The sequence below is a fragment of the Musa acuminata genome, chromosome BXJ3-4 (genome assembly GCF_036884655.1).
Source record: "Musa acuminata AAA Group cultivar baxijiao chromosome BXJ3-4, Cavendish_Baxijiao_AAA, whole genome shotgun sequence".
Lineage (NCBI taxonomy): Eukaryota > Viridiplantae > Streptophyta > Magnoliopsida > Zingiberales > Musaceae > Musa > Musa acuminata.
This window is the reverse complement of record NC_088352.1, coordinates 38,214,054-38,226,943: the sequence shown is the minus strand read 5'-3', so window position 1 is coordinate 38,226,943 and position 12,890 is coordinate 38,214,054. Positions and strand designations below refer to the sequence as shown.

Genomic DNA, 12,890 nt, shown 5'->3' with positions numbered 1-12,890 from the left:
TCTCACCACCCACGTACCGGTGCATGCATGCCGCTCTGCATGGAAAATGTTGTTTTACGTGGTTTAAGACGCCCCCTGAAAGCTGCTGCTGCCGTCTTTTAGCCCTAATGCGTGTGGGTCCCGCCCATCAGATGTGTCAAATGCGACACCACCCCTCGGTCCAAGTAACGTGTGATATGTTTTAGGATGAACAAATCCTTGACAACGATTAGCAAACACAAGATTTAATGACTTTTAGTATGCTATTACCATGCAAGTAAAGTTTCTCCATTGGCAATATCTGACGTTTCCACATAATTTCAATATTTTAGTATGATATTACCATGTAGTCTCGCTGATAGATGCCATATGCAATATTTTCAAATCTCACTGTTTAAAAAAAACATTCGAAAATAACATTAGTTACCGGCTAAATATTGATTATCTCTTATGATTAATCATCTTTAATATTTCAATCCATATGCTTTCAAAAATTATATTAAGATTCTATAAAGATTAAAAAATTATTTTATAAAATTAAAAATAAAAAAATTAAAATAATAAGATTAAATATTTTATTTTCGTAAATATAAAGATCTTAACGTAACTTTTAAAAGTATAAAATATTAAAATATTAAAAGTAACTAATTAGAAGAGTAATCGATAATTAATCACATCAATTACTAAACATTATGTATCATCTCATATAATTAGTTATCTTTAGAATTTTATTGAGATCTCTATACTTACAAAAAGAATATTATCATTCCATGTAATTAATTATCTTTATTATTTCATTGAAATCTCTATATTTACGAAAGGAAAACATCAATATCCCAATATAAGATTAAAAGAATAATTTTACATGATTAAAAATAAAAAAAATAAAAAAATTTATTGGAGCAACGAAATTAAATATTTCACGTTTGTAAATATAAAAATCTCAATTTAACTTGAAAGTATAAGGATCAAAATACTAAAAATAATTAATTATAAGGAATAATATATAATTAGCCCACAATTAATCTATTAAAAAAATAGCAAGGGAAGAACCACCACCAGAAGCAACATGCACCTTTTATTTCAAAGCATGTGAATCACAGAAGAATACACAATTAGTCCTGTACAAAGGACTATTTTGAATTTAAGAAGCATAAAACATTTGCATTACAATTCATATAAAACAAACATAATGAGTGCATATCAACCTTGCCAGAACTGCATGTTATCCAGCGGTAACAGACTAAAAAATATATACCAGATCATAAAACAATGAAAATTGGTATCATTCCCACCTTAGAAGCAAATCAATCAGAATTTATATCAGATTTAGGTAATTCGAGCTTGATATGAGAATCAACATAATTTAATGGTTAGATATTCAACTTAACATCAGAGTTTCCCAATTGCTGGTGTTAGACAAAAGTTTTGGGTTGAGAAATTGTTGGTGTTACATCAAACTTCACACACTAAAATCTACAAAACATGAACTTCTGGTTAATATCGAGGCAATAACAAGAGCAATCAACGAGCAGAGATAGAGGAAAGAGTTCAATTATGCGAAGGCAATCAATGTTGAATAGGAGAAAAACTGTTCTTTTGGTTGCATGTTAACCAAAGCGATTCTGCATACCTTAGGCAACTCTGTTTATCTAAAAAACTACCAGATTAAGACTTTATCCAACAATTTCAATTGTAGATGTGAAGTTATATTTGTAAAATGCATTACCCCTTTAACGCATCTATTTGTATTGAAAATTAAAACTAGTTGAGCCAGTGATATCATGCAGTGATAAAATTGCCACAGTTCTGTCCATCTGCCAGATAGCAGTTTTTTGCTTGACTGCTTTGGATACCAGCGGGAATCTCTTTGTCGATTGGGGGTGGAGGAGCGGGCTTTTGAACTGGTGCAACATCATCAGAAGCAGTTTAAAAGCTTCACTGCCACCAAACAAGTAGCCCAAAGAACTCTGACCCCCTCCACTGCTCACTCCACGTCCCATTTGTACTTCTACAGTTTACCAGATGTGACACTATGCAAAGTACAGCTACAAGTTCTATATAATGCGGCATGATTATGACAGAAACATCCCCCATATAAAATAAATTTTGGTGGCAGAACTGTCCTAGTTTTAGAGCAGTTGATAAATTTTAGACAGAGTAACTAGAGATGTGCATAGAGTGACCACATTTGACTATACTAAATGATAAATCATAATAATGCTTCAAAATAATGACTTGTTGGTTTGGAGAGTCCTTGAATACTAGAGACATCTATATGGATATTTGATGAAGGACCACAATAATATACAAATATTAAGTTATCTATTGGATTACAATCCAAAATGTTGGAAAAAATATGTTATAGCGAAATAATTTATTTTTTCTGCATTCCTCGTTAAAATACCAACTTGATATCAAAAATACATATTAACCAGAACAACATGAACAGCAGAACAATGAATCAATTGAGACTAAATTTTAATATGAAAAATCGAAAAAAAATTATGTGACCATAATCCACTTCAAACTTTCACTATTACTAATAATGATAACAGGTTTATAATAATTTTTTTCTAAAATAAAAAGATTAGAATAACATCAAGATCATATATCTTGGTTCAAGAATAATATATCATCATAGATAATCTCATCAAAATAAAAAATTAAATCTCAGTAGATATAGTAGAAAAGTATCTCAGAGAGGATAAACTACATATTAGCACCATTAGGATTCTAAAGCTTACTGCAAGAATTCTCCACATATAATTTCGATCAAAACTAGAAAAATTCAAAATCCTAATTATCTCTCTCCTTTTTCTCTCTCTATTCTTTTCTCTTCGTATGCGCCGCCACGTTGGCTGCAGGCAAAAAAAAAAATATACCTTTTGCTTCCTTCAACTACTGCACGCAAGTCTCTTTCTTTTCTCTTTTTAATTATTGATTTGGGCTGAAAGATCCAATCATCCAGTCCAAGCATATATGGGCTGGACCCAACACAAAATTATGATTTCTTGGTTCGGAGAGTCCTTGAATAACATAGGCATCTACATGTCAGCTGAATAAATAAGAACTTCGAAAATGCATACAACACTCACCTTCAAGTTGGTCTTACCCTAGAACAAGTTCTGTACACTTATGCATGTCAATGGATATTTCATCCTCGATCAAAGACCACAACCATATACAAATAGCAGAAGTTATCTATTGGATTGCCAAAACTTAAGGAATCTCATAACAAGCCACAATCAGTTCATAAAAAACGATGAGATAATTGACAAATAATGTTTTTTAGAGATTTTTAAAGATATGAAATTAATTATATTACAGTGCATTTTTGCGGTATTATCTTGAACTTGGTTCTATAATACATCATAAACTTTACCACATATGACAGACTTTGCTTTTTGTTTGTGTTCTGTTGTTCGTGGCTCTTTTATGGCGAGCACACCGGTCTTTTTTTTTCTTTTTTGCAGTAAATGGTTGACAAAATTGCACACAACAGACACTGTGAATAGATACAACGATTTTTTTCACTTGCATATTACTGTAAATAAAAACTCTTGGGAAAAAATCGTAAATTATTACTGGCAACAATACTGAAGTGTTAATCATGTTGAAGTACTTTGATTTTCAGAGTACCTACAACCTCTAAATGGATTTACATAAAAAAAATCCGGAACCAGCAGAGCTTAACCAACAATGTCATCATCAGGAAAGAATAGCATAAAATTCAGTAGAAAACTCAAGTGACCAATGCAGTGACAATTGAATTAATGGCTTCATATTCAAGCCATTTGTAAAAGCATTTCTAAGAGCAAACTATACAAGAATTTGACTCTAAAGCTTGTGGAGAAGATAAAAAAATATTATCAGTATGTTAATTGAAAATATAATTAATAAGCTTGTCTAATCTTCAGAAAATATGGAAAATTCATATATAGTGATTTAGCATCTCAGCCTTAGGAATTCAAAAGTCCCTCTTATTTTACCAGGATCCAGATTATATCCTTATTAATACCAAGTTGTGATATAGAAACAAGCACCTCCCTTCACTAGATACTGAAAACACTAGACAGGTAAGACACACAACAGAAGCCTAGTTTAAAATCCTAATCAAGAAAATACATATCAATGCTGTCTATGATAGACAACATTAAATAATGGTAACAGCCACTTCTTGTAAATTCCATTTATTGCCCATAAGTCATATTCAGGACAACGTAATCACAATGGTTATGGGCCAAAATTTTATAAGCATCATAAATGAGCCTCGTAGAAACAAAATCGTACGCAGCCCAGCAAAACCATTAAAAATTTTGTCTTGACATAAATTTCAGTTTTTCAATCTAAAGCCTATTCAACCCGAAGAATCTTTCAGGACAACCTAAGTCAAATAGCAGAAACACCTTGATCAAAGACAAGGGTGAATCTCCCTCTCCAGTACTAGCTTCTTGAAAAAAGTATTCCATCTCATAAATCGTACCTAAACATGCACTTCCATGAAAGGGTTGAAACTTATTAGCTGCAATCCATCACAATTTCCAATTTGAAATATATTCATTGATCGCAACTAAACAAGTTACCAATTCCTCTTTAGTAACCTTCTTGTGACCTTTAAATCCTTGTCAGTCATCTCCAAGCATTTGCAATCAAGTGCCATTTTCTTTGCGAAACAGCTTGAGATCAAAACCAGATCATCATTCCCATTTAGAATAACATAAAAGCATTAACACGTTCAAGATTTTGTACGATAACATCCATCACTATCCCCATCACCAGATAGAATAACATTATATGTAATCTGGGGAATCATTCAGTAGAAATTTGTGCCGCCTTGGGCATAGCAAAATTTCCAACATCTAGATCTACAAAGTGATAGGGCAGATTAGACAATCAACTAATAAATAAAACTACGCTAGCATTGTAGTTTCAGCGTGAGGAGGCACAAATAGAACTTGGAATTCAACTGCATTCGGTTAGTGCATCCAGATTGACTCAGACGCTAAAAAGACACTGATGAAGCAAAAAAGAAGAAAATTCAAATCCGCCCCAATTTAACCTCAAATTGCCTCAACAGAGAAAGAACTCTAGATTTACTGCAGAAACCACACAGAGAGAGCCCAATTGCTTCAAAGGAGAATCCAATGAGAGGCATTTGGTATCAAAAACAGCAGGTATCTACCCTTGAGTGTCAAATTGTCGATCGATTGAGAAGCTATACAAAGCATTATGCGGCGGCAGAACGCAGTGGGAGTGAGGCAGATGTGAACGACTGTAGAGAATATCTAGGACGAGAATTGCGTACCTTTCGGACTTCTGGGGGATCGGAAGGTAGACGCGATCGAACACCGGAGAGAGCAAATGGGGATTCGGGAAGGCGAGGGAGAGGGAAACAGATTTAAAGCCGAGGAAAGGACAACGCTGCGGGACCCGCAAGCCACCTGAATTTACTACGCGCGAGACTTACGCGCCTGTCACGACTCTTTGAACGGAAAAGAATTTTCGTTGCAGACTTTTCCCTACTCGTTCTCTCACGTCAAGATGTGGCACGGGACTGAGATGTGGGACCCGCGCGCGGGGCCGTCACTTCAACCAGTAGGAAGACCGGGAGGCCAACGCACGAGTCTGTCAGCGTAACAGCCGCGCAATGGTTGGTGTGAACCAAGGACGGGCCCCACATGGACTTATAGCACGACGTCATAATATCTTTAATTATTTGAGTCAATTATATAATTATTTTTAACGTTGATATCTAAAGTCATAAAATATCGATTATTTGGGATTAGATTTATGATTCTTTGTTTGTGATTGAGTTGTATACGAGACAATATCACAGGTTTAAATGAAAGGCTCAATGAATCCTACTCTACTACTCCAAATACACAACAATAAATCACAGGATAACTTATTGTTGTCCACAATAAATAGGACAACAATGAATCCTATTTATTGTTGTAATACAATAAACAGACAACAATAAGGCTCAATGAATTTTATTTACTTGGGAAAATATAAATCAATTAACATTTTCCAAGTTCATTAAACAAATTAAAATGGAGTTTTTTATAACTTAAAAAACTCTTAAAATTAAAAACATATTAGTCGAAACGTCATAGCAGATTCTTCCCTCTTTATTATTCTTTGCTTGATTTGAGTATATCATCTATTCCAATATGCTAAAATTCCACATAACCTTAATTATAATTATCTTTATGATTGTTTTTAACCATCATAGAGATTTTCTTTGAAAGAAAAAGGACTTTAAACCTCAGCTGAAGAAATCAGAACAGGATGGAACAAAATATGACTGTCATAATTTTGATTGCATAAAAATACATCCGACAGTTCAGGTTCCAACTTGACATGTCCTGGATTCATTTTGCTAATTCAGCAAAAAAATAATTAGATACTCGTTAATTCAAGTTGCAAAATGTCAGCACTGTGGAAAATTAGGAAGGTTGAAGCTCCATATACACAAAAATTAATGTAGCATATCCTAGCCAACTAAAAGTAGCAAAACTCCACAATTATGCCACATATTCGACCAAGTTTTCACATAAGTTATAATCTAACAACAGAAAAATTCATCCGGCACCACATCATAGCAGTTGCAAAAGTGGGGGAACCTAACGATGGCTGATTAAGCAGAAGCACCAGGATCATTGATGACACCCAAGAAATCATCTTTTATGGTGCCAATGCAAAACTGCGAGGTAAGAAGATTATATTAGAGAATAGCAAATCAGACCAATAATTATTGGTTAATAAAGAAGGAAAGGTAGTGAGGAGACATTTACATATATATACACCAGCATACTGTATAATAGAAATTTCAAAGATACATGCATATACCAAACCGTTATACTCCAGTGCATAGAAAGTTTATGCACAAGGCCACAGCAAGTTGAAGCAAGTTACAAGCAAAATAAAATTGGTTGCAATGTTTATGAAAGGAATAGTCAAATATGCCAAAGTTTGTCGAAAGTTCTTATCAAGAGTGAATAGAGATAATGTTACGACCATTAGAAAAAAAAATAATATTTTATCATAATGCCCTTGACGAAAGTTCTTACGCTGCCATCACCAGAAAAGGAGATCATCCTAGTTATTCTTTAACTTTCATTAACTTGATTTCTCACCCACATAAGTTAACAATGTTGTGTTAATTTTGAACATAACAACCTTCGGGTACATTTGCTATTAACAAAATCAATGTATACAAGTAGAATATAAAAGAAGACGTACAATTTCTGTGGCATCAACACGAGTCCCAATAATCTTTAATCGAACCTCGCTGTCTTTCTGAATTTTGACCTGAAATGCATCAAAATGACAAATCAAAATAGAAGTTTAGAGAATCACAGTGCTATCGTTTTAGTACCTTCTTACCCTCAAGAGCAGAACAAGAAAGCAATTTAACTGAGACGCATTTCAGCTAGAATGACTTGATCATCATGTCAAAATTATGAACAGAGCGACAACAAAGGATTTCTTGCACTAACGCAAAATGTTGTCTCAACAACTTAGAAGCAAAGCACCGAGTAACATTTACATGTAAAATTCAGGAGACCCAATTTGCTTCAATCATCAGTTACAGTGCAGACCCTTGCAATGTTTCTGTTTCTCAGGTTAAAGAAATTAAAATTTACTTGTGTTTTTATATGGACTTTTATACTAGACAAGTTTGGTGGTCACTTGATTGTCATTTCTTAGAATGAAGAACAGGGGGTTATCTATGGGAAAGAGGACTAGGAACATCAACGTTACAATTTTGGTTGTCGCAAACCTAGTATTTATTCTGTTTTTTTTTTTCTTTGTAATTTTTAAGAATATAAATGTTTACACAAAACCAAAAATTCCATTCCTCATCTATCAGTTCTTTTTGTCCCTACAAAGACAGAAAATTAAAAGAATCCAAAATAGGCCCTAATTCATTATATAAATAATACTCACAAACATGGAATAATTGATTACAGCAACAACAACAACAAAGCCGTAAGTCCTAACTATTTGGGTTCGACGACATAATCTTTTGCCACCATTAAGATCTGTAAAAAGTTATATATTTAGTTAAGTTTAAAATACTTAAGTCTTTATTTATATAATCTACTAAAGTCTTTTTAGGTCATCTTCTATTTTTTCCTATACCATTAATATTAATCATTTTACCTCTTTTGATTACCGCATCTGGGGGTCTCCTAAGCACATGCCCATACTATCGTAAGCGATTTTCTCTCATCTTGTCCTGTATCGAAATGATACCTTATTGTTCACGAATAAAAGTATTTCTTTTTCTATATTTCCCAGTAACTTCATACATTCATCTCAACTTTTTCATCTCGGCAACATAAACTTTTGTATATGTTATTTCTTAACTATCCAACACTCATATCTATAAAGCATTGTTGGTCTCACAATTGTCTTATAAAATTTTTCTTTTAATTTCAAAGATACCCGATGGTCACACAAGACTCCTAATACTCATCGCTATTTTAACCATCTTGTTTTCACTCTATAAATAATATTTTCATTGATCTCTTCATCTTGTTGAATAATTGATCCAAAATACCCAAACCTTTCATTTATAAGAACCTCTTGTCTATCTAATTTAACTATATTCTTATGTTTATTCTTAGAATTACTAAAATTATATCTCATATATTCAATCTTATTCATACTTACTCTAAAACCTTTAGTTTCTAAGGATTGCCTCCATAGCTCAAGTTTACAATTAATTCCACTTAGACTCTCATCAACTAAGACAATATCATAAGCAAATAACAAACACCAGAGAGGTCTCTCGTGTAAATAACTAATAAGTTCATCCATTATCATATGGAACAATTGATTCCTACAATTTATAAAGCAATGAACAAAAGAGGCCTCCAAAAAAGAACTTGCATATATACTTACCCAATTTATTTTATTTGTTTCATTATAAAAAGGAGATGACCCTAAATGGTTAAGACCCTATGCTCAGTGACAAAATGAAGACATTTTGCTTTACATATATAAAGCAACTACTTGATTGGAACTACTTGCTTATAACATCATTTGTTGCAACAAAACTTGCTATTTTAAATTAACTCTTAGAGACGAATTACCAGACTCATATCTAAGAGTGTAAGCATAAGCTTGGCCTATTACAAGACCCATATCAGTAAGCTGAATCGGTACGACATGCTTGGTAGGATCTATGCTTCTCAGTTGGAAACCCATGCTTATGGGTCCAACATAACTTTGGAAGATTGCGACCTATTTGCAGAAATCTAAATTGAAATCAACAACGTAAATCATTGTATTTGTGCACTAACTAAGAGTATCAAACACACTTTGAAAAAATAAAAACAGACCAGTGTGCTTAAAAGCAAACTTCCAATTTGTCTTCACCAGCCAAACTGTTCTCTTAGTCAATCTCTAAAAGCCAAACCAGGATGCCATTTTCGAGTAATCGGCTTATCTACGAATTAAGTAGCTTCAAGCCTCTACATTATGATTGGAAACAAATTGCATATGCAGCTCAAAAACAATTGAGTTTATAATTGGTGGCATGATAATGGTAGACTACGCAAAACAGTCATCAGACTAATCAAACATTACAAATCACAATGATATTTGAGAATGATATACTACTATATTATGCTCAAATATAACTCCAAAAATTTACACAGACAATATAGAGCGAAGAGTTGAAGGCAACATACAGATCCATCAGATGTTGTGTAATTTGGCATATCTCCAGACTGGAACTCCATATCATCTGGGATCAACTGGAAAATATAAAGAAACAATAATCAGATATGTATAAAAATAAAAAGATCATGCACTGAGATGGCAATAAATTTGTAATACAAGTGAAAACAATAGGCTCCAAGGAACATGGAACTCTATGAAGAAGAACGAGGGCAGTAACAACCCATAACATTGTTGAAGAACATTAACTGAACAACTACATGATTTATACTGATAGGCGTTCTTAATTCCACACACATGATTCGATACGAAGATCTGGACAGGCCCTGCTTCGGCAAAGAAACCCATCTGCATGCAGTCCCACCAAAGAAACAGAACATCGTCAGGCATAAAAACAAACACAAAGTGGGCATCATATTCTTTCTACAATAAACGAACAACATAGGCAACACCACTTGATGGGATTGAAGGAGGAAAAAAAAAAGGTCCATTTTTTTATGAAAAGGAGGGAAGAATCATACCTTGTTGACCATGGTGACGACGGCCTCAAGGATCTCGCCCTTGAACGGGCGGAAGACCACGGCCTGATACTTGACGGGGAAGGTGACGAAGCCGGTGCCCTCGCGGATGAGCCCCTTCCCGATGTCCTCCACCCCCGTGATGGCCACCACGAACCCGTGCCGCCCACTACCCCCACAACAACAACGTCAGCTATAACAAACGCTACCGCAGGGTTTAGATGGATAGATAGATCCAAAGGTTTAATTCTCGGGAAGAGCTCACAACGGAAGGATCTTTCGATCAGTCTCAGCAAGATTTGCATACCTGCAGGTGCCCTCGACGTCCTTCATAAGCTTGGCGACGAGCTTGTCGCGGAGGTGGGGACCGAAGTGACGTGGGTGGAGCTGCATGTTGCGCTCCAAAGTTATGTGGAAGAACATCTCTCTCTCTCTCTCTCACTCTCTCTCTCTCACGTTCTCCAAATTAGGGCTTGCAACCGATGGGGAAGGGGATGTAAGGATAGATTTTTACATATAGATACCTTTAGCGTGCCATATTTATAGTGTAACCCCTTTAACTGATGTTTCCTATCTTACATTACATTATTTACAAATAAGCCTCTATACTTTCTGAATTGTATTGTAACCCCCTTCAACAGGGATATATTCGTTTAATTTCCTTCATATATCATATTTGTACTCTGATCCCTCAACCATATATTTATTGTATTTGCACAGATATTTCCAACAGGGATATATCACCACATCATAGTGACTTTTTTTTTTAAGACTTAATTATATAATGTATACAAATTGTAGGTAGGAATTAAATTGATTGGATTAAAATATTATAGATATAAAAAGTTTATATTACTGAGATAAAAATATTGATATATGAAAGAAATATATATAATAACTTTGTTTATAAATAATTAAGTTTTAATTAAAAAAACAAAATAAATAATAATCATTTATAATGATGTGAGTATATACTGAAGAGGTTTATAGGTAAGACAGATCGAACTAATTAATATTAGTTGTGCCAAAAAGGATGGAAGAAAATCTAAGAAGAATTTGTTATAAATTATAAACAAAGATTCAAAGTTTTAATTTAATTTAAAAAAAATATTATTTTATGTATAATTTATTGATAGTAAAAGAAACATTAGAGACAAAGTAAGTGATATGTTTCACTTTCTAATAAAAGATGTAATGATAAGTTTAATTTTTATAAAAAAAAACCTTACAGATTTAGTCAAATGAACTAATTAATATTTTATGTCTCTTATGTCACTTCGATTTGAGCACAAAAGATGACTGTTTCATATATTTTTCTTCCTGTAAAAATTATATTTTAAAAAAATATATATCCCCTTATATATTTTATGCCTAACAAGCTTTTCCTACATCTCCAACATTGTAAATATTGGCTGATTCAATGAGTAGAGTCTCGATTAATCAAAAACAATATCTCCTTTGGCTCTGCAAATTTTCTGGTACTTTCCATCTTCATCATCAAATGAATCAATTTTTCAGTGCTCAAAGACTGCACATGTATCATTTCATCAAGCATCAAAAGAAACTTTGAACTCAAGAGGGAACTCATCAATGTACACCCGTGTATCATTTTGACGAATGTCATACATACGTCACTGCCAGTTTACTACTTGATCATGATTAGATCAAGTTTTTAGCTATGACATATGCATACTGAAAATTTTGAAGGTTTTCAGATAAGGAAAACATTGTAGAAATAATATGTAACGCAATTATTAAAGATTTCGGTCATAGAAATAATATCTTTATACGCAAATTAATTTTTAGACATATTGTAGGATGTAATAGTACTATAGGCTAATTACATATTATCCCTTGTAATTAATTATCTTTCAATATTTCGATCTTTATACTTTCAATTTAAGATATTTATATTTATGAAAATAAAATATTTAATTTAGTTGTTCTAACAATACTTTTTTTCTCTTTCTTAATTTTTAATTCTAAAAGATTGAGATATGCACAATAAGACGAACACTAGCAAGTTTTGATAGTGCAGGTGCTGTGCCATATCTTGTTTGGGCAACCTTCATAGTTGTAGCATCATATGTAAACTCAAAAAAAAAAAATCTAATTAGCTAAGGGTGGTTGACATTTGACAGCTGATACAATCGAGCGTTGCATGATCTTTGTAAAAAAAATATAATAGCAAATTATAGGAGTTAAAACATAACATTGATGACATATAAAATAAATCCTAACATTGCTGACTGCTATGACTCACATTGGTAATTAGATTTAATATGATATTATTATATTCATTAGTCTTATAAGTCTATTTTATAAAATTTATATGCATATATAAAATTTAAAAAAAAAATTCATAATCCATAAAATTATTTTTAAATAACCCTTGATTTTATTTGTTTTAATTTTATATTCTTTTATGTCTTACCAAGATCAAATAAGAGAATATTAGATTTTGTGATCATGTTTAATTAGATAAGATCTATTATAAATCCACTTAAATACGGTTATCGACTAAAATAAAAAAAAGTCCACTTATAATAAGATTTCTTAGGAGATAATGTTGATACGAAGAACTCTCCTAATTACTTATCCTAAATCATTTGCTATCGCATATGAATAGACAAACTCTCCTAGGGACTCATCGAGTGATGTTATATTACATTAAGAGATTGCATATTTTCTCTACTC

At 32.9% G+C, this 12,890-nt stretch overlaps 1 protein-coding gene across 2 annotated transcripts; it reads right to left on the bottom strand.

The window, feature by feature from the left end:
- Positions 1–6,399: 6,399 nt before the first annotated feature.
- LOC135581829 (DNA-directed RNA polymerase II subunit RPB7) lies at positions 6,400–10,700 on the bottom strand. Of its 2 annotated transcripts, none has more exons than XM_065146624.1 (6): positions 10,501–10,700; positions 10,197–10,362; positions 9,925–10,023; positions 9,687–9,752; positions 7,228–7,296; positions 6,400–6,688 (listed from the first exon to the last, which is right to left on the bottom strand). In XM_065146624.1, exons 1-6 carry the CDS (start codon positions 10,614–10,616, stop codon positions 6,623–6,625), a joined length of 582 nt encoding a protein of 193 aa, XP_065002696.1. In that variant the 5' UTR covers positions 10,617–10,700; the 3' UTR covers positions 6,400–6,622. The 2 variants fall into 2 exon arrangements, with proteins under 2 accessions (XP_065002696.1, XP_065002697.1); XM_065146625.1 differs by having other exon boundaries at positions 9,973–10,023; positions 10,501–10,696.
- Between the last annotated feature and the right edge of the window lie 2,190 nt (positions 10,701–12,890).

What these genes read in the sequence shown, in the direction of transcription:
- LOC135581829 (XM_065146624.1), bottom strand. Translation starts at nt 10,616, where the DNA reads ATGTTCTTCCACATAACTTTGGAGCGCAACATGCAGCTCCACCCACGT. An exon ending in ACACAACATCTGATGGATCT is followed by an intron (nt 7,297 to 9,686) that starts GTATGTTGCCTT and finishes GATGCATTTCAG; the next exon opens with GTCAAAATTCAGAAAGACAG. An exon ending in GTGTTGATGCCACAGAAATT is followed by an intron (nt 6,689 to 7,227) that starts GTACGTCTTCTT and finishes CTTACCTCGCAG; the next exon opens with TTTTGCATTGGCACCATAAA.